Source organism: Oncorhynchus gorbuscha, linkage group LG14, assembly GCF_021184085.1.
Source record: "Oncorhynchus gorbuscha isolate QuinsamMale2020 ecotype Even-year linkage group LG14, OgorEven_v1.0, whole genome shotgun sequence".
NCBI classification, from domain to species: domain Eukaryota; kingdom Metazoa; phylum Chordata; class Actinopteri; order Salmoniformes; family Salmonidae; genus Oncorhynchus; species Oncorhynchus gorbuscha.
The window spans coordinates 20,358,598-20,378,833 of NC_060186.1; the positions used below are offsets into that span (position 1 = coordinate 20,358,598).

Consider the following 20,236-nt stretch of genomic DNA (forward strand, 5'->3'; position numbering starts at 1 on the left):
GATTTTCATGTTTGGACTGACGGAATTACCATAACATCCGTCCTCATTTAACAATGTTTAACCTACATTAGAAAAATCCATCCAAGCAAACCTAAATTAATTTGAGAAATATTGTTTAGATGATTAAAAAGGCTATGCAAATTACCATTCGATTATGGCTTTGCTAGTACATTTACATTACATTTAAGTCATTTAGCAGACGCTCTTATCCAGAGCGACTTACAAATAGTAATAACCTCTTGACTTCTCAACCGTCTGGTAGAGCTCTGTCATTTCCAGAATACACATGGAGTTGTAAAAATAACTAATGGGAGTTGTTATTTGAGTTATAGGAATGCTTACTTTATCAACAATATGTTTTTCAAGAAGAGAGTTCAAAGGATTAAGATTAGCAATAATGACTGTATAAAATATTGAGCTATATTGTATGCTCACAAAACTGGGTAATTATATTATTTTATACTAATATAAAATATTTTTCAGAGAAATAGATTTTGTTTAACAAGTCAAATGTTTTTTTTTTCTTCTCAATGGTAGGGGTCGAAATTATTGACAACCCTGAAGATTCTTGGAAATAAAGTTGTCCATTTTTTTTGTTTTTGTATTTGGTCCCATGTTTCTAGCATGAAATTATTACATCAAGCTTGTGACCCTACAAACTTGTTGGAAGCATTTGCAGTTTGTTTGGGTTGTTTCAGATTATTTTGTGCCCATAATGTATTGTGTCATTTTGGAGTCACTTTTATTGTAAATAAAAATGTAATATGTTTCTAAACACTTCTACATTCATGTGGATTTTACCATGATTACAGATAATCCTGAATGAAATGTGAATAATGATGAGTGAGAAAGTTACAGAGGGTCCAAGATCATACCCCCAAGACGTGCTAACCTCTTGGGGGTATGATCTTTGACCCTCTGTAACTCTTACAGATATCTTAGTGATCTTCTGAAATCTATCATGTTCAAACATATCCTTCATGTCAATTATCTTTTTTTTAAAGAAAGAATGTCTGTCTTTTTTTTTAAAGAATGTCTGTCTTTTTTTAAAGAAAGAATGTCTGTCTTTGTTTTAAAGAAAGAATGTCTTGTCTTTGTTTTTAAAGAAAGAATGTCTTGTCTTTGTTTTTAAAGAAAGAATGTCTTGTCTTTTTTTTAAAAGAAAGAATGTCTGTCTTTTTTTGAGGAACAGAAAGAATGTCTGTCTTTTTTTGAGGAACAGAAAGAGAGCTGTAAAATAGAGACTTTCACAAGCTGTTTAACAGACACTATGACTGTACTGTACGCATACAGTTCTGCTGCTCCTCAGATGTTCACAGACGTTAACTGTGACAGAGAACACACTGCAGCCCTCCACTATTTTCTTCATTGACTGGGACATGTTATACTTTTGGAACCAAACTAACCATTAGAGAATGACTTTGTAACCTTTTAAGTACCATTCAACTGGAGCTGTTAGTCACCAAGGAGAAAGGCATCTGAAAGGAATAAATAAGAAGAAAGGCTCCATACTGTTTGCAGCACTCCGACGGGTGTTACTGTATCAAACCAACATTCATACAGATTTCAACCGGATCCGAACAATCATCTCAGTAGATTTGACTGTTGTTGGGAGAGATGAGAGCCATGTTTTCCCTGTTCCTGTTGATTCAGAGTGTTAGTGGATGGATGCATCCTAAATGCCACGTTTATAACAGCGAGGAATACTTTCCCACCTGGAACTACTGTCCTTTGGCAGAACAGTACACTGCTGCCTGTCGAGATGTCACAGCCGTCGAGGAGGATCTGCTTGGACTTCCCTCTAATATCAATACCCTCTGCATATCTATGAAACGTGGGGGAAATAGTTCCATGTCTCTGGGCTTTTTCGCTCGTTTTCAGTATTTGGAGTATCTGTACATTGGAGGCTGTTTTCCTCAAATCCTTCCAGCTGGGAATAGCCAGGGCCTTCAAAATCTGCAACATATGTACATTAATGGATTGGTCACTGGGTGCTGCGATTGTCATATTGGGCCTAACACATTCAGAGATCTAGTCAAGCTAAGTAATTTGACCATATTTAATTATAGGCTATCAGCAATGGCACCAGATGTTTTCCATTACATACCTCAATTACAAAGTGTCTATATTCATGAACCCTGTGTAGAGAATTTGTCAGAAATACTATGCAGAATAGTTAATATAATTTCACTTACAAAGTTAAATGTACATGCACCAAATATACAATCTTTAAACCAATCAAACTGCTCCATCTTAAAAGCTACCGAAAGCAATCTAACAAGCGTCAATTTAGATTTCAGTCAAATAAACCATATAGAGGAAGGTGCACTGGCCTGTCTCCAGAACCTGACACGTTTTTCTGGGGACCTAAACCAGGATGTCCTACTGCGCCTTCCCCTGTCTGGCATTAAGCAAATCCAGCTCTTGTATTCTTATGGTAGGAATAGCATTGATTTTGAAAGTATCTGTAATGTAGTGTTTTTGCTTTCAATCAAGGAAATACATGTTGCCAATGTCAATACAAGCAGCCTCTCCATGTCCAGTGTTGAATTGTGCATTGGGCTGGAATATATGGGTTTTGATGGACCTGGAGCATTCCATTCTTCTCCCCATTTGAAATGGAATTTTATTTCCAGTCTCAAAAACCTTAAAATGTTATATGTATCTGGCCAGACAGAAAACAGTCTTGACCTCTGCTCATTCCGAGAAAAACCAATCACATGGTTAACAGAACTCACTTTCATGTCGAGCAATGTACAAACGCTTTTTGCAAAACGGTTCAGCTGTCTTGAGAACCTGCGGTCTCTAGATTTGTCATGTAGTTTCATTTCAAACATTGAAGACTTTGCTTTCTTCGGATTGGCAAACCTGGAGTCCTTAGACATGACACAAAATAGTATAACCCAGTTGTATGCAAACACGTTTGTCGGTTTACATAGTTTGACATTGTTAGACCTCAGGGAAAATCCACAGATCTACAATATTGAAGCAATGTCTTTCGCACAACTTACCTGTCTAAGACAAGTGTTTCTGGGGTACTTGAACTATGCACCAAGAGAACCCGTGATAAAGCTGAATCTGACACTTGTATTCGGTGCCGTTCTGAGTCACCTGACTCATCTGTACATTAGTTCAGGTATGAGGCCAATGCAGTTGATTATTGGCAGTAACATCACATCTAAACAGAACCTGAGTCTCCAACTCAAAGGCCAGACGGTGTCATTTGAAGACTGTGACAGACCCTTCTTTCAGTCTGTAACCCATCTTCATGCTGATGCTGAAGAATTCCTTTGTGGATCTGAATTCATGGGAAAGTACTTCAGGTCTGTGGAGACATTTGTGTACAGGTCAAAGCTCTCGGCTAAAAGTGTGGATTTAACATCAATGAATCAGCTGATTCACCTGAGGAAACTGACTCTAGTACAGGTGGATCTTTTAATACAGCGTTCTGCCGACATCATTTTTCACAACCTGACCAAACTGGAGGTTCTGAAACTTTCAAACTGCAGGATTGACTCTTTGGAGGGGGGTTTAACTAAAGACTTTAAATCCTTGAAAACGTTATATTTGCGTATCGAGAACGTTTTTCATGTAATCTACAGCTTTACTGAACCTCTCTCTAGCCTAAAGTATTTGATACTTGATACATTACAGATGTTTTGCAGTTGTGACAATGCTTGGCTCATTGCATGGGCAAAGGGGTACAGGCCGGTTGAAGTGATCATGCTTAATCATGAAGTTATGTATAATTTAGAGGACTTGATATGCTTGTCAGACAATGGACTAGACACACCTAACTTTGTCAAGTACACAGAAGCCAACTGCACAACAGAGGTGGGCTTTGTGCTCTTTGCTGCGACTGGCCTGGGAGTCATCTTCTTCATGCTGGTGGTGCTGGTCCATAATCTGGCCGGTCCTTACCTCCTCCCCCTCTACTACATCATCCTTGGCTGGCTGTCGGAGGCGATGCGATCAAACACCAGGGGGCGCTACCACTATGATGCGTTTGTCTCCTACAGCGGGAAGGACGAGCGCTGGGTGGTGGAGGAGCTACTACCCAACCTGGAGAAGAGGGGTCCCCCTTTCCTACGCCTCTGTCTGCACAGCAGGGACTTCCAGCTGGGGAAGGACATTGTGGAGAACATCACAGACAGCCTCTACCGGAGCCGTCGCACACTCTGCCTGGTCAGTCGCCACTACCTGCACAGTAATTGGTGCTCCCTGGAGATGAAGCTGGCCACCTCCAGACTGCAGGTGGAACAAAGGGACATCCTCCTCCTGGTCTTCCTGGAGAAGATCCCCCCTCGCAGGCTGTCTGCCCACCACAGGCTGGCTCGCCTGGTGAAGACCAGGACCTATCTGGACTGGCCCCAGAACCCCCATCAGCACCAGGCATTCTGGGACAGACTTTGGGCTAAACTGAAACCTCCAACTGAAGCCTGAGATCAGAGGTTTATGAAGAATCTTGTGTTAATGCTGAGACAAATAATGTTAGCAGATTTGTTGAGGTATTGCATTTGCAGTTAAAAGTCCTCTGTACTAAGAGCCTCCTGAGTGGCGCCGCGGTCTAAGGCATGCATCGCAGTGCTTGAGGTGTCACTACAGACCTGGTTCGATCCCAGGCTGTGTCACAGCCTGCCGTGACCGGGAGACCCATGAGGTGGCGCACAATTGGCCCAGCGTCGTCCAGGTTAGGGGAGGGTTTGGCCCATCTCGCTCTAGCGACTCCTTGTGCTGTGCCGAGCGCCTGCAAGCTGACTCCTTGGGGCGGGCAGGCACCTGCATCTCGGTCACCAGCTAGACTGTGTATCCTTCTTCCGCGTCAAAAAGCAGTGTGGCTTGGCAAGATCGTGTTTCAGAGGACGGATGGCTCTCGACCTTCGCCTCTCCTGAGTTCGTAGGGGAGTTGCAGCTTTGGGACAAGACTGTAGCTACCAATTGGGGAGAAAAAGTTTTTTTAAATGATTTCATAATCCTCGGTACAAAACGTCTACCGGTATTTGAGGCTTGTTTAGACAATTCTGATTCCTTAAATTAAATAAGCCTGTTTTATTTTTTCTCTCCAAATTCAACACCTTATCACTAACACACATATTTGTTTGTGTCTTTGTTGCTTAGAGGACCTAAAAAAGTCTCTATCACTGGTTTTATACTATTTGTGTTGTATATCAGGGTAAAACCAATGTAGCCATCTGCTGTATGCTGCTTTGAATGACAATGCATGAATGACCATGAACCATTTATTTTAATTTCAACATAGATCAGAGGTTTGTACGTACATTTAGTTGTTAGTTGTTTAACAAATGTTTTGTCTGTATATGGTCTGCCATATTTGTCATTTAACAATTCTTAACTCATGGGTGTGGGGAGGTGACTCCCTTTCTGGACAATTGTTATTTCTGCGCTATATTTGTGAGTTGGCGGGAACCTTGTTTTATTGATTTATTTGACTATTGATAACTGTTAACATTTAAATACCTTACCGTGATTGTTTTCAATTAAAATGGTCAAAAAGAAACAAAAGTGGTGTTTTAGCAAATAGCAATTTCTCAAGCAAGGATTAGTGACGTCGCCAGGATTGGTGACGTCGCCAAAACAGGCTGAAATTTCAGGCAATCTTTTCAAACAGCTCTTACACTAAAAGGGCATTATCATCACTTTCACAAATTCACAGCATTATTCTAACCTCATTGTGTGTAAATATATATAAAACACAGGAAAAACACGCTTTTGACTGCGTTGGGCCTAAAAAAACAATTTCCCTGCCTTAGCATAAGCAGAAGGAGTTATCTATATTTTCAACGACCACAGAGAACTGTCCTCTTATCAGACCAGTTTTCAGCAGCTTGCCTAGACCAGCAATGAACTGGCTATGGTAGGCCACAGAATAGGCCTGTTATGGCTGTCTAGCCTCCATTATTATGGTGTCTGATGGAGAGTACAGCCTTATCAGTATAAGCCACAGAGAAGCATCATCCCTCAAGCTAGAGGTCAAGTCTTCCCCGGGAGTAACCTTGGCTAAGACCTGAATAATTTATGTTAGTTCCTTGAGGCTTGAGCTCTGTGGGCAAACACAAGCTATAGACTCGGGTTCATACCCAGTTGGTCACAGAAGCATCTCTCTAGCCACAAGTTAAGCCCTCCCCAGGTCTTCCTAGTGGTCGTCCAGGGTGAAAGTTGCAGACGGGCCAGGGGGTCCCGTTCTTTTTCAAGGTGACTATGGACTCCATAGAGAGAAGGGGGAGACACACACATGACATTGTCACAGGGAAAGCCAGGGAGATAAGACTGGAAAGCTGTTAATGTCGGCGCTGCCTAGGTGGGTGGGTAGATTTACAGAGGGGAGGGCGCGGCAGACTAATCTCAGGATTTCTGCTACGTTTTCCGCCACACAATTTACATCCGTCGTACTGTGCATTCCTATAGAGTCGACCAGATACCTGTCAGTGAGTACAGTATGATATCGACCCAGAGTGGAGACTGTCGGCGAGCCAGATTTTTTTCATGAAGGTAACGCAAAGTAACATAAATAGGAATATAACGTGTTACTTAAATGTAATGATTAATATGTACTTTTTCAAGTAACTAATCCCAACACTCTGGTGGTAACTAGTGGGAAATATATTACTTTTTCAAGTAACTAATCCCAACACTGGTGGTCACTATCGGGCATAGCCACAGTCATAAAATCTGATTTTGAACCTAACCTTAACCACACTGCTAACTTTATGCCCAACCTTAAACTAAAAGCTCATTTTGGTTTTCAAACATGTTTTACTATATAGCCAATTTTGACTTTGCGGCTGGCCCATTTAACGGAAAACGCTCAGCTGGGCCTCCAGGAGAAGATTCATCCCTATAAACGTCAACCTGCATAAAGGCATATGCTACAGAGCTCTGGAGAAGACTACAGTAGCAGATAATGGTGACATACTTGAAGTGAAATCCCAAATTCAAGGACATTAGGAAATGGCGGCACTCCAAAATGGTCAAGAAGACTTAGTGACGGGAGGACACATTGCTCTGTCTCCTCCCTTTCCACATGTGGTGTGTGTATGGGTATGTGCGTGTAGCTGTGATGTTCATTGCTAAGATCATTTCCAAGAACTTCCTCTATTTACAGGCGCCTGATGAGCTTTCCTGTAACCCATATTTATACCAAATAAATCATTTTTAAAAGTTCAATGTAAGTGTGTTCTGTATTGAAAATAAGATATCTGAACAACTCTCCTACTTGCCTATACTAGTTTTTTTTAAATACACTTTGTCATACATGATCTCAAAAGGTAGCCTGAACATGTGAAACATGGAGGAAAAACCTGCGTCATTAGAAATGTAACAACTATTTTGGGGACGTTGCGCGATACAGCACCGAAAAATGCACCGATTTGGACACAAAATTACCATGATTTGTTAAAATTTGACATCTACCCTTATTAACATATAATCATATCTACTGTATAAAAGCAATTCAAGCAGATCTAAATTAATGTATATAATATTCTTGTAAAAATGATATGCAAATTACTATTCTAATATGACATTGCTAGTATGACCCTCTTGAGATCTCAACCGCCGGGTAGAGCTCTGTAATTTCCCAAAATAACATCTAGTTGTAAAAAAGAAGAAAAAAACAGCTAGATGTTATTATTTGAGTCGGTCGTACTTGGAATTTCAAGTGACATATTTTTTTTCAAGAAGAGACTGTTAAATGGTTAAGACTGGTTTGTATTACCTACAGCCCATTTCCTGTGAGAGGGAGCTGGAGCCCAGTGCCTTTTACAGTAGGTAGTGTACAGTGCCTTTTACAGTAGGTAGTAGGTACTGTACAGTGCATTTTTTACAGGAGGTAGTAGGTACTGTACAGTGCCTTTTACAGGAGGTAGTAGGTAGTGTACAGTGCATTTTACAGGAGGTAGTAGGTACTGTACAGTGCCTTTTACAGGAGGTGGTAGGTAGTGTACAGTGCCTTTTACAGGAGGTAGTAGGTACTGTACAGTGCCTTTTACAGGAGGTGGTAGGTAGTGTACAGTGCCTTTTACAGGAGGTAGTAGGTACTGTACAGTGCCTTTTACAGGAGGTAGTAGGTAGTGTACAATGCCTTTTACAGGAGGTAGTAGGTACTGTACAGTGCATTTTACAGGAGGTAGTAGGTAGTGTACAGTGCCTTTTACAGGAGGTAGTAGGTACTGTACAGTGCCTTTTACAGGAGGTAGTAGGTACTGTACAGTGCCTTTTACATGAGGTAGTAGGTACTCTACAGTACTGTTAAGACTAACAGAGAGAGGCAGTAAGCATGCTGCACTTACACTACTAAGTATCTATTATTGCTCTTTAGGGGTTAGGCCCAGGTTCTTCTCTATAACTATATTTAAGCAATAAGACATGAAGTGGTGTGGTGTATGGCCAATATACCATGGCTAAGGGCTGTTCATAAGCACGACACATCGCGTCATACCCGTGGTATACGGTCTGATATACTACGGCTGTCAGCGAATCAGCATTCAGGGCTCGAACCACCCAGTTTATAAAATGCTAAATGAGTGGATTGATTGATCAAAGTATTTGTAAATCATGTTTTATCAGCTGATCCATTGACTGATTTCCCCCTCATTGTCCCCCTGTCCTTCAGCATCACCTCCTACCAGACCTTGCCCCGCAACATGCCCAGCCACCGTGCCCAGATCGTTCCCCGCTACCCTGAGGGCTACCGTACCCTCCCCAGGAACATGCTGTCCCGACCCGAGAGCATCTGCAGCGTGGCCGGCTCCATCTACGACCGTGCCCTGGCTCCCACATCCAACGCAGGTGATGGGTCTTAAACTTTACTGTTGTACTTGGCTGTGTCCCATTCTCTATGTAGTGCACTACTCTTGACCAGGGACTATAGGGGATCACGTGCCGTTTGGGACGTAGTTGAAGACTTTGCTGTTATACTTTCTTGCACTTGCACTCTTTCTGGCACTGATTTTGCAGATTGTGGCTATCTTGAGGTTGTACGGTTCCACTTGTAATGACTGTGATATATTGTGTTGATATATATTTGTTTTAACTAAGTTAAAGTCTGTGTGGATAAGAGCCTCTGCAAAATGACTCAAATGGAAAACTGTAAATGCAGACAAGAGGCGCTCCATGAGGGACGACACCATGTGGCAGCTGTATGAGTGGCAGCAGAGGCAGGCCTTCTCCAGGCAGGGCCCACCACCACCAGGCCACTACGGGACCCTGCCCAGCCCCAAGACCATGGGGAACATCTCTGAGCACCAGGGGGTGGCCCCCTCCATCCCCACATCCCCCTCCCATGGATCCCTGGCCCTCTACCACACATTCTCCCCCCCGGGCCAGCACCGCAGAGACAACCCACCAGGGTCGACCAGGTCCGAGGTGTCCTCACCCATCTTCAGAGGGGACCAGACTATGACTATAGACTGCAGGCACAGGACTCACCTCACCAAGGTAAACGGACAAGGAATGGACCACAATCATCTAAGCCAGTCTTACACATCAAAATAATCACCAGGGGTTTCAAGCATACATAAATGACTGGAATTGCTCTGCATTGAGCAGTAGTTATTTTATTTATTAATAGAGCATTCATTTTAGTTGTCGGCCAGTTGAAATCAGTACATGTAACAGAGCATCCTGTCTCTCTCTCTCTCTCTCTCTCTCTCTCTCAGTATAACTACCCACCTGACCGCCGGTCCATGCCAGCAGGCATCCCAGTGCAGACCATTACCCCACAGTCACTCCAGGGCAAGACGGTGAGTCACGTATCTCTCTCTGACCTCCTTCACCTCTTCTCTGCTTTCTTGTTCTCCTCTCTACTGTCCTCTTTTCTCCCAACAACAATGCATTGTGAAGGATAGTTATGCTATTGGTATGATTTCAATGGGACGCAAATACAAATCTGTTTTTGTGACAGGGATAAAAATCAAGCACACAAGCTATCATGTATTACTGTCGTTCTGTCATGCTACAATGGATAGCCTGTATGTGTACTGTATTTCTGTCAGAGTGGGTGCCTCGTTACATTCTCTGCTGTCTTTTATTGCAAGCATTTGTTATTTCTGTCTGTAAGCGGACACAATTTGATTAAAATAATGGCATTGTCTTGGTGATGATACGGAAAGAGAGAGAGAGAGACAGTGGCACCAACAAAATTGCCTTTGGCAATTGAGTAGACTAGAATCAGCCAGAGAGATTGATATTCTCCACAGTTCATTTTGTAACTCTCTGAATGTGATTGTGATTGTGGAATGCGCACAGAGCGGCGGCTTCAGAATGCAGAGTTGATGAGAAATATTTGTAATAAGTGATTTGAAATGATCGCTTTTACTGTTACTGAATATATTCTCTCACTTTTCACCTCCATTTGATGGAAAGTTACTCCGTTTGGAGTCAGGAGACCGAGGGAGTTTATTTCAGACAGATTCTCTAAAAGGTGTACGTCCTATAGCCCAGCCCCAGCACAGGTCAAGACCCAAAACCAGTGTTTCCAACGGCATCTTGTGCCTAAAGACTTGTCAGAGTCCCGGTTAGAAACATAGGTTAGGGCAGGGATTACAAAAGCTATCGCTAATTTTCCTCAATTTAAAAACATCGCCAAATGGAAAATCAAGAGAGGTTGGTTAATGTATTTGTTCATTGATCGACCGCTGGATGAATTGACTGTCTCGTTATCTCCTCTGTGTCTATGCTGCGTTGTGCAGCCAGAGGAGCTGACCCTGCTGTTAATAAAGCTGCGTCGGCAGCAGGCTGAGCTCAACAGCATCCGGGAGCACACTGTGGCTCAGCTAATGATCCTTAGCATGGAGGGGCCCAACGCCAAGGTTAGCACCAGGGAGGGTGCACATACACAGCATGTCATTGGTCACCTCCAGGAGTGGTGTGTGTGTGTGTGTGTGGGGGTGGTTGGGTGTTGATGTGCCATCTCCATGCAGCTCAAGGCTCTATGAGCAGGCCATGCATTCCAGTGAATGCATATGATGTGTTTGCTCCTACCTGTGTGGTTCAGTGGTGGTATGGTTGAGTTTTGGTTCAGATTTGAACTCCTTTCAACCCTTTGGTGTGCTGTGTTCATCTGGCCTTGATTTCATCTTTTGATCTGTTGACATGCAGAGGACAGCATGGTATGAGTATCATGTGATTGCCTTCTTGTTGTCTGCTGTGGTTTCCCAATACCTTTACGAGGAAAGTGTTGGTAAGTAGTTGCAATGGGTTTTGCATGGTTTGGTTTAGCTCAGTAATCAACAGTAAATGGCTGTGGTGGTTCATGCTTCGGATTAATGCCAAAGCCACAGTAGCGACTTCCTCTTTCATCTCCATCTTTCACTATCAGCTTGTACCAGTTCTACTTCTATTTCCTACTGTTTGCCTTACTCAATCTCCCTCCCTTCTCTCTTTCTCTCCTGTCTGACTCTTCTCTCTTCCCTCTTTCTCTACTGCCTTCTGATGTTAGAGTGAGGTTCTGTCTCATCACCTTCAGAGGAACCTCATGTATCTGGACAGCCAGGTGAGGAGTACTGCTATATATTTGGTTGCTCTCTGTCTCTCTCTCTGTGTCTCCCTCTCTCTATCTCTCTGTCTCTCTCTCTCTGTGTGTCTCTCAGGTTTAGGCACTCCTCAGGGTTGGTCATAGACCCAGCTGCTCTCACTCTGCCCAGGGTTATCAGTGACTCAAATGCTCCTTTTTGTCTTTTCTATACGTTCTCTCTCCTTCATTCTTTTCTCTCCGGCCCTCCTGAAGCATATATCATTCACTGCAGAATAGGATCTGCGCAAACCTGCATTCCCACAGGAGGACATATTGTCTAGCTCAGTACAAGAAAAGTAAAAAAAACTTTTTAAAAATAAGTTAAAATGCCTTTCTTGGCATGGTAATGCTGCCCTAAACTAATAAGATTACTCGTGTGTGTTTGTGCTGTATAGTTCGTACAGTCCCTGGAGAACAGTCTTTATTTAAAAAAATGTCAAGCTTGAGAAAGCCCGAGAGCAAACTTCAACTTTTGATGATGAGTTAGTCATGTCATTATCATAATGTAATTAAGACTATAGAAACAACCTCCGGGGTTTCAGGTAAAGTGGCTAGGACGAGCGACTGACGTTCTGACTAGCGCTCACTCAGGCATAGATAATCAGGGCAGACGTCTAAAGGTGCCGTTTATTTTTCGGGACGGGCCCTTTGGTTTAGAACGGGTAAATAATTGAGTTCCTGTTTCTGAAAAGGTCATGTGTAGCAGGAGAAACCACTCTACCATGTGCACACGAGGGACCTCACTTAGTGACTTCACGGAGTCTGATTGTGACCCCTCTAACCAAATGTGAAATGATTTGATCTGCCATTTCAAAGGCTTTCACCTCTAATGGCAGGCAATTTCACAGCGGGTTATGAATGAACTTTAACTCGCCGACCCTGCTCTCCCCCCCTGGTCCATAGGCTCTGATGCATGCAATTGTTTTTCTGTTTTGTTGGTCGTTTTTGGTCGGGATGATATTAAGAAAATCAGGACCGTTTTGTCTCTCCTCCGTCTGCTGAGAGGGACTGGCAATATTGTCTTTGGACCCAACTGTAGCCTCCTTGTATCTACTGTAAACATACTAGGACTTCTCCCAAGAGTTCTGGGCCTTTATGGTACAGGTGGTAGCTATAACCCCAGGGTTGTTGGCTCAAGGCCCCCCCGTCTCCTTCAATCACTAGTACCTTATAACAACAATGTGTTCTTTATTTCGATGGATCCTTTCTAGGCTCTGCCGTTGTGTTCGCTAAACTAACACCTATATTATGCTGTTGTGTGTTGTCGCTCCCTTCCACCCTGCCTAACGTCGATCTCCACTAGACGAAGGACAATGAGCCGTTAATCTTCACGATTCACACTATGATTGAGAACTCTGCACCACGGCCTCAACTGTACCAGCAAGTAAGGTCTTATTGGCAAACCAATGACTCTTCTCCTGCACTCCTCTCCTCCCTCCATCATCGATCCCTCCTGTTTTTGTTCACATTGGATGCAGTCAGTCAGTCGGTTCCCCCTCTTCCTGGTGTCATGATCCCAACATTGTTTGACATGTACCTTCATGTGTTGTTTTGACTACAGCACATCCTCTCCATTCATTTGTGCTTTACTCATCAGTCCGAGGTTGGGTTATGGTGGATGTTAATTAGCCATGCCCATCCTACCTCATTGTAACTTGATGGTATTGTTGCTGCTGGGAATTACGGTGGCTGCTACCTTAGAGCCACACCCCCCCCCCCCCCCAACTTCCTATAATACCAATGCTGTTGATGATGAATCTTATGTTGGCACGGCGCTGTACGATCACAGTCAAATCGGCACCTCTCTTCTCTGTGCTTTGTAATATTATGTTCCGTTTGTCTACATGGGTTTGATACGAGCTCAATGGATAACCTGTTGTTTAAGTAGCCTAGTGGTTAGAGCGTTGGGCCAGTAACCGAAAGGTTGCTGGATTGAATCCCCGAGCTGTAAAAAAAAATCTGTCGTTCTGCCCCTGAACAAGGCAGTTAACCTACTGTTCCCCGGTAGGCCATCATTGTAAATAAGAATTTGTTCTTAACTGACTTGCCTAGTTAAATAAAGGTTAAATAAAAAGTTAATAAAATACAATGACTTCCTTTTTTGGGTGGTGGCCCAATAGTGTAACAGTGAATGAAAGAGTGCAGGGGTATTTTATTTGTAGCTGGGTAAATTGTCCTAGAAGGTGTACTGTGTGGGGTCCATAGTCTGGCCTTTCCACTGTGCTAAATGATCATTTTATTACAGGCTTCTACAGGTATGACTTCAGCCCTGCTCTCTTAAACCTCCCCCTCTTTAGCTGTCCTGGGGTTGAAAATCACCTGCCTGCTCCTTAGCTGAAGTAGTCAGGAGTGTGAGGATGGCTGGTTTTCCCAGGTGTGTGTGTGTGTGTGTGTGTGTGTGTGTGTGTGTGTGTGTGTGTGTGTGTGTGTGTGTGTGTGTGTGTGTGTGTGTGTGTGTGTGTGTGTGTGTGTGTGTGTGTGTGTGTGTGTGTGTGTGTGTGTGTGTGTGACTGTGTGCGTTAATGTGTGTGACTGTGTGCGTTAATGTGTGTGACTGTGTGCGTTAATGTGTGTGCCTCCGTAAGGGCCAGATTTAGCCCAGGTCTTTTAGAGGTTTTCATTAGTCAAGCTCCAGCCATGACAGAGTGTACCGGGGGACAGTAATGAAGAGTGCACAGAGGGGACGGTAATTAGTGTGGCACAGGGCAGAGCTGCCAGCACAGAGGACTATACACCCAGCCTAGCCAACCACTACAGCAGCCCTCTAGCCTCTCTTAAGGGTGTGTGTGTGTGTGTGTGTGTGTTAGAACATCTTCCTCTAGTCTCTGGTGACCTCCTGATGCCAACTTCCTGTCCTCCATAGCTTCTTCACACCCCTGGAGCCTCCATCAGTAGGACTGTTATCAGTGATGCTACTGAAGTGGAAAACACAGTCTGATTTCCCAGCAGAGGGGGCTGACACTCTTTATTGTGAAATGGACATTTGGGCTGAGAAGTTGTATCCAAAATGTTGTTAAGTCATGAGAAGAGAAGGTCAATGAAATTGCATGCAGAGCTCCATTTCACCCTCCCTCCCTCTCTCTTCTCTCTCTGGGCTTTGTTGACCCTGTGGACAACTCTTGTAAGGACACAGATATTTACCATGAAAACCACATCACAAGAATAACCAGACCATGGGTGCATCTTAATACTCTTGTGGCCTCCTCTCCTCGTGTCATCTCCTTCATCTGCACTGATTGGAAGACACGGGACGGCTGTAATCAGTATGGTGGATACCTACTAGAAATGTGCTTTTACCTGTCCGGTTCTTTAACCTGTCTAGGACTGGCTCGCCAACAGCCAATGAAATTGCATGGCGCCAAATACAAATCAACAGAAATCTCATAAATCAAATTTCTCGAACATAGAAGTATTAGGCACCATTTTAAAGATACAATTCTCGTTAATCCAGCCACAGTGTCTGATTTCAAAAATGCTTTACAGCGAAAGCTCCACAAATGATTATGTTAGGTCACCACCAACTCACAGAAAATCCCAGCCATTTTCCAGCCAAAGAGAGGAGTCACAAAAATAACAAATAGAGATAAAATGAATCACTAACCTTTGATGATCTTCATCAGATGACACTCATAGGACTTTATGTTCTACAATACATGTATGTTTTGTTCGGTAAAGTTCATATTTATATCCAAAAATCTTATTTTACATTGGCGTGTTATGTTCAGTAGTTTCAAAACATGAAGTGATATTGCAGAGAGCCACATGAATTCACAGAAATACTCATGATAAATGTTGATGAAAATTCAAGTGTTATGCATGGAACTTTAGATACACTTCTCCTTAATGCAACCACTGTGTCAGACTTCAAAAAAACTTTACGGGAAAAGCGTCATCTGAGAATGGCGCTCAGAGCACAAACCAGCCAAAAGAAATATCCGCCATGTTGCGCAGTCAACATTAGTCAGAAATAGCATTATAAATATTAAATTACCTTTGATGGTCTTCATCAGAATGCACTCCTAGGAATCACAGTTCCACAATAAATGCTTGTTTTGTTCGATAATGTCCATTATTTATGTCCAATGGCTTATTTTATTAGGGCTTTTGGTAAACAAATCCAAAATCACGTTCAGGTCCAGTCGGACGAAAAGTTCAAAAAGTTATATTACAGTTTGAAGAAACTTGTCAAACTAAGTATAGAATCAATCTTTAGGATATTTCTATCATAAATGTTCAATAATGTTCCAACCGGAGAATTCCATTGTCTGTAGAAAAGCAATGGAATGAGAGATACCTCTCATGTGAACTGTGCGTGACTGAGAACGAGGCTGCATGCAGACCCCTTAGTCAAACAGCTCCCATCCGGCCTCCCTTCACAGGAGCAGCCTGAAACAAAGTTCTAAAGACGGTTGACATCTAGTGGAAGCCTTGGGAAGTGCAAAATAACCCATATCCAACTGTGTATTCGATAGGGTTGAGTTCAGAAACTACAAACCTCAGATTTCCCACTTCCTGTTTGGATTTTTTGCCTGTCATATGAGTTCTGTTATACTCACAGACATCATTCAAACAGTTTTAGAACCTTCGGAGTGTTTTCTATCCAATACTAATAATAATATGCATATATTAGCATCTAGGACTGAGTAGGAGGCAGTTCACTCTGGGCACGCTATTTATCCAAAAGTGAAAATGCTGCCCCCTATCCCAAAGACGTTTTAACAACGAGACAAGTAGACTATTGAGAAACATCCCATGTCATGGGTCTGTATTACAGGTTGTTTTGCCGTCCCCTGTCTGTGGCTGTCTTCCCACAGGCAGCCCAATTGTGATCTTTTTTCCACTAATTGATATTTTGACCAATAACATCAGATCTTTTCAAATCAGATATTTTTCAGAGCAGATCTGATTGGTCAGAAGACCATTTAGTGAAAAGAAGATCACAATTGGGCTGCCTGTGTAAACACAGCATGTGTGTCTCTAAGGCTGTCTGGTGTTTCAGATCAGCCCTGAGGACTACAAAGACAACTCCTACAGCCACCAGAGACCAGAGGACATCGACATAGACGTAAGACCAAGTCCTTCTATTATTGTCTTGTCGGGGTAGAGGGCAAAGTATTAATTTCCCTTTGCACCTATCCTCTAGTCTAGACACACAGCAGTTGGCTTCCTAGACATAGATTGAACGATTCAATTAATAGAATACCACACCTGTGTGTGTGTGTGTGTGTGTGTGTGTGTGTGTGTGTGTGTGTGTGTGTGTGTGTGTGTGTGTGTGTGTGTGTGTGTGTGTGTGTGTGTGTGTGTGTGTGTGTGTGTGTGTGTGTGTGTGTGTGTGTGTGTGTGTGTGTGTGTGTGTGTTTCAGACTAAGCTGAGCAGACTGTGTGAGCAGGACAAAGTGGTGAGAACACAGGAGGAGAAACTACAGCAACTACACAGAGAGAAGGTAACTACTGTACACAGACTTTCAACTGACAACTTGCTTCACAAACACACACACTGGGCTGTCTGAGGCTGGAGTAGACCTTTATAATACAGAGGGAGAGAAGGAGAGAGAGTGTGCCGAGACTGACGGAGATACAGGGCCTTCAGAAAGTATTCACATCCCTTGACATTTTCCACATTTTGTTACAGCCTGAATTTACTATTTGATTAACTTGAGATTTTTTGGTCACTGGTCTACACATAATACCCCATAATTTCAAAGCAGGATTACGTTTTTAGACATTTTTACAAATGAATCAAAAATGAAAAGCTGAAATGTCTTGACTCAATAAGTATTCAGCCCATTTGTTATGGCAAGCCTAAATAAGTTCAGGAGTAAACATCTGCTTAATAAGTCACATAATAAGACGCATGGACTCAATAATAGTGTGCAAAAAAATTGTGTTTAAAATGATTTTTTTTATAACTACCTCATCTCTGTACCACACATACAATTAACTGTAAGGTCCCTCAGTTGAGTAGTAATTCCAAACACAGATTCAACCACAAAGACCAGGGAGGTTTTCCAATGCCTCGCAAAAAAGGGCACCTATTGGTAAATGGGTAAAAATAAAAAAGCAGACATTGAATATCCCTTTGAGCATGGCAAAGTTATTAATTACGCTTTAGGTGGTGTATCAATACACCCAGTCACTACAAAGATACAGGCGTCCTTCCTAACTCAGTTGTTGGAAAGGAAGGAAACCGCTCAGTGATTTCACCATGATGCCAATGGTAAGTTTAAAACAGTTACAGATTTTAATGACTGTGATAGGAGAAAACTGAGGATGGATCAACAACATTGCAGTTACTCCACAATACTAACCTAAATGACAGACTGAAAAGACAGAAGCCTGTACATAATAAAATATTCCAAAACATGCATCCTGTTTACTACAAGTAGTACTGCAAAAAATGTGCCAATTCACTTTTTGCCCTGAATACAAAGTGTTATCCAATATAACACATTATTGAGTACCACTCTCCATATTTCCAAGCATAGTGGTGGCTGCATCATGTTATGGGTATGCTTGTGCTTGTAATCATTAAAGACTGGGGAGTTTTTCCAGGATAATTTCCAGGAAACTGAATGGAGCTAAGCAAAGGCAAAATCCTAGAGGAAAATGTGGTTCAATCTGCTTTCCACCAGACACTTTGAGTTGATTTCACCTTTCAGCAGGACAATAACCTAAAGCACAAGACCAAATCTACACTGGAGTTGCGTACCAAGAAGACTGTGATTGTTCCCTGAGTGACCGATTTACAGTTTTGACTTTAATCTGCTGGAAAATCTATGGCAAGACCTGAAAATGGTTGTCTAGCAATGATCCACAACCAATTTGACAGAGCTTGAAGAATTTTGAAGAGAAACGTAGAGACCCAGAAAGACTCACAGCTGTAATCGCTGAAAAAGATGCTTCTAAAAAAGTATTGACTCAAGGGTGTGAATACTTATGTAAATGAGATACTGTGTGTAAACGGGTGACTTTTTTTTTTTTTTTTTAATCCATTTTGAATTCAGGCTGTAACAAAATGAAATGTGGAATACGGCAAGGGGTATGAATACTTTCTCCTGGTCTCTCCAAGGCTACCAACCCTCTTTTGCCAGGCTTGTACCACAGTGTATAGACGAGCTAGCAGACTCACAGCTGGGAACTGACTCTCTCCCCCTTGCAGACAGCAGCTCTAGCCTGCCCCCTAGGGTCCTCGGAGTGGCGTTACACACTTTTGATGTTGGCGATGCTATGATAACGTTTGGTTGGTTCTTTGCCTGTGGTTCTGTTTGCGTTTCTGTGTGTAGTCGTCAGACAAACGTTGGCCGTAGATGTTGTGCTGACCTGTGTCGTTGTCGTCTTCTTCCTCTTCCTATCTCTCTGCAGAACACCCTGGAGACGGCTTTGCTGTCTGCCAGTCAGGAGATTGAGCAGAGCTCTGACAACCCAGCGGCCGTACAGAGCCTTATGCAGCAGAGAGACGTACTGCAGAATGGACTGCTCAGTACCTGTAGAGAACTGGCACGGGTCAACACTGTGAGTTCATATTGTAGCGGTATTTATTAGAGAGGGGTAAAGAGAGGTTTTCTTCGGGCGCCAGGCAGGTATTAACCATGCCGAAAGGAAAATAGTAGAATAGAGAGAGTACCACTACCAGACCCACACGCATCAGCAGAAGAGACTGCCTAGAGTGTAGCCTGTTTACCAGATAGCCAGTGGAGAGAAGAGAGAAGACACACCATATAAACCCACGTCACATCACAGGGGTAACCCCACCCAGAATACCTCATGTAATAATACTAATAATGGCAGAGCAATTGAACAGCGACTTCATACAAGGAAGAACCCAGTCATCAACAGAGGATTTGCAGTAATCTGTATTATCGTCCAGTGGAGGAGTGCAGAGGGTATGAATGTGGGGGGTGTTCGTAGACACAACAAAGGCCTTAAAAATGTCCACAATCTTCTCGGCCACATGTCATTAGTACACCTCACCTTTATACAGTTCACATAACAATACACATTTACAAGCAACCTCACTTTTAACTAAAATGTCCACCCAAATATGTCTGGCAGGGCAATAATAGTCCAGCTCTAAAGAGAGAAAGAGAACAAGAGAGATCTTAGCTGTGGTCTTCAGGCGTGCCGGTGTACTGTCTGACCGTCTGATGGTTTGTATGTCAAAGCCTCGTAACAATGTTGCTACTAATTCCATGCGATCCATAACCGACGCCGACCTAGAACTGTCACACCGATGATTAAGTTAAATACTTTATAAACTACACACGCTGAAAATAAACCAAACTTCTGCAGCATAGGACACACAATCAAACTGTCGCGCCAACCAAGAGCTTCCTCCCCAAAGAGCTGAACGAGCTGTCTTTATTTTCTCCTTCCTTACTGCTGATGCACTCTTAAAGTGGCAGCGCACGGTGAAGGCTCTGTGCAGGATTTCGCCACAATATGTATACGCACGCACGCACGCACGCACACACACACACACACACACACACGCACGCACGTACGCACAGATGTCAACACACACTGATCAGCACCTGTCAAGATCTCTCCAGGGTCAATGCTGTGAGTGTCAGTGCATAAACACACACACACACACACACACACACACACACACACACACACACACACACACACACACACACACACACACACACACACACACACACACACACACACACACACACACACACACACACACACACACAC

The 20,236-nt window shown here is 43.0% G+C and overlaps 2 protein-coding genes across 17 annotated transcripts in view; both read left to right on the top strand.

Moving 5' to 3' along the window:
- The window catches only part of plekha5 (pleckstrin homology domain containing, family A member 5), a 197,281-nt gene that overhangs the window by 168,978 nt on the left and 8,067 nt on the right, over window positions 1–20,236 (top strand). For 9 of the 16 annotated variants that reach the window (XM_046297427.1, XM_046297424.1, XM_046297425.1 and 6 more), the window contains 9 exons: window positions 8,633–8,808; window positions 9,119–9,456; window positions 9,678–9,761; window positions 10,710–10,829; window positions 11,459–11,512; window positions 12,837–12,917; window positions 16,533–16,598; window positions 16,897–16,977; window positions 18,896–19,045. In XM_046297427.1, coding sequence (XP_046153383.1) covers window positions 8,633–8,808; window positions 9,119–9,456; window positions 9,678–9,761; window positions 10,710–10,829; window positions 11,459–11,512; window positions 12,837–12,917; window positions 16,533–16,598; window positions 16,897–16,977; window positions 18,896–19,045 — 1,150 coding nt within the window. The remainder of the gene's footprint in view (window positions 1–8,632; window positions 8,809–9,118; window positions 9,457–9,677; window positions 9,762–10,709; window positions 10,830–11,458; window positions 11,513–12,836; window positions 12,918–16,532; window positions 16,599–16,896; window positions 16,978–18,895; window positions 19,046–20,236) is intronic. The other 7 variants (XM_046297428.1, XM_046297437.1, XM_046297435.1 and 4 more) reach the window with 4 other exon arrangements.
- Window positions 1,185–7,182, top strand: LOC123994616 (toll-like receptor 13). Its single transcript, XM_046297442.1, has one exon. It carries the CDS (start codon window positions 1,618–1,620, stop codon window positions 4,441–4,443), a length of 2,826 nt encoding a protein of 941 aa, XP_046153398.1. The 5' UTR covers window positions 1,185–1,617; the 3' UTR covers window positions 4,444–7,182.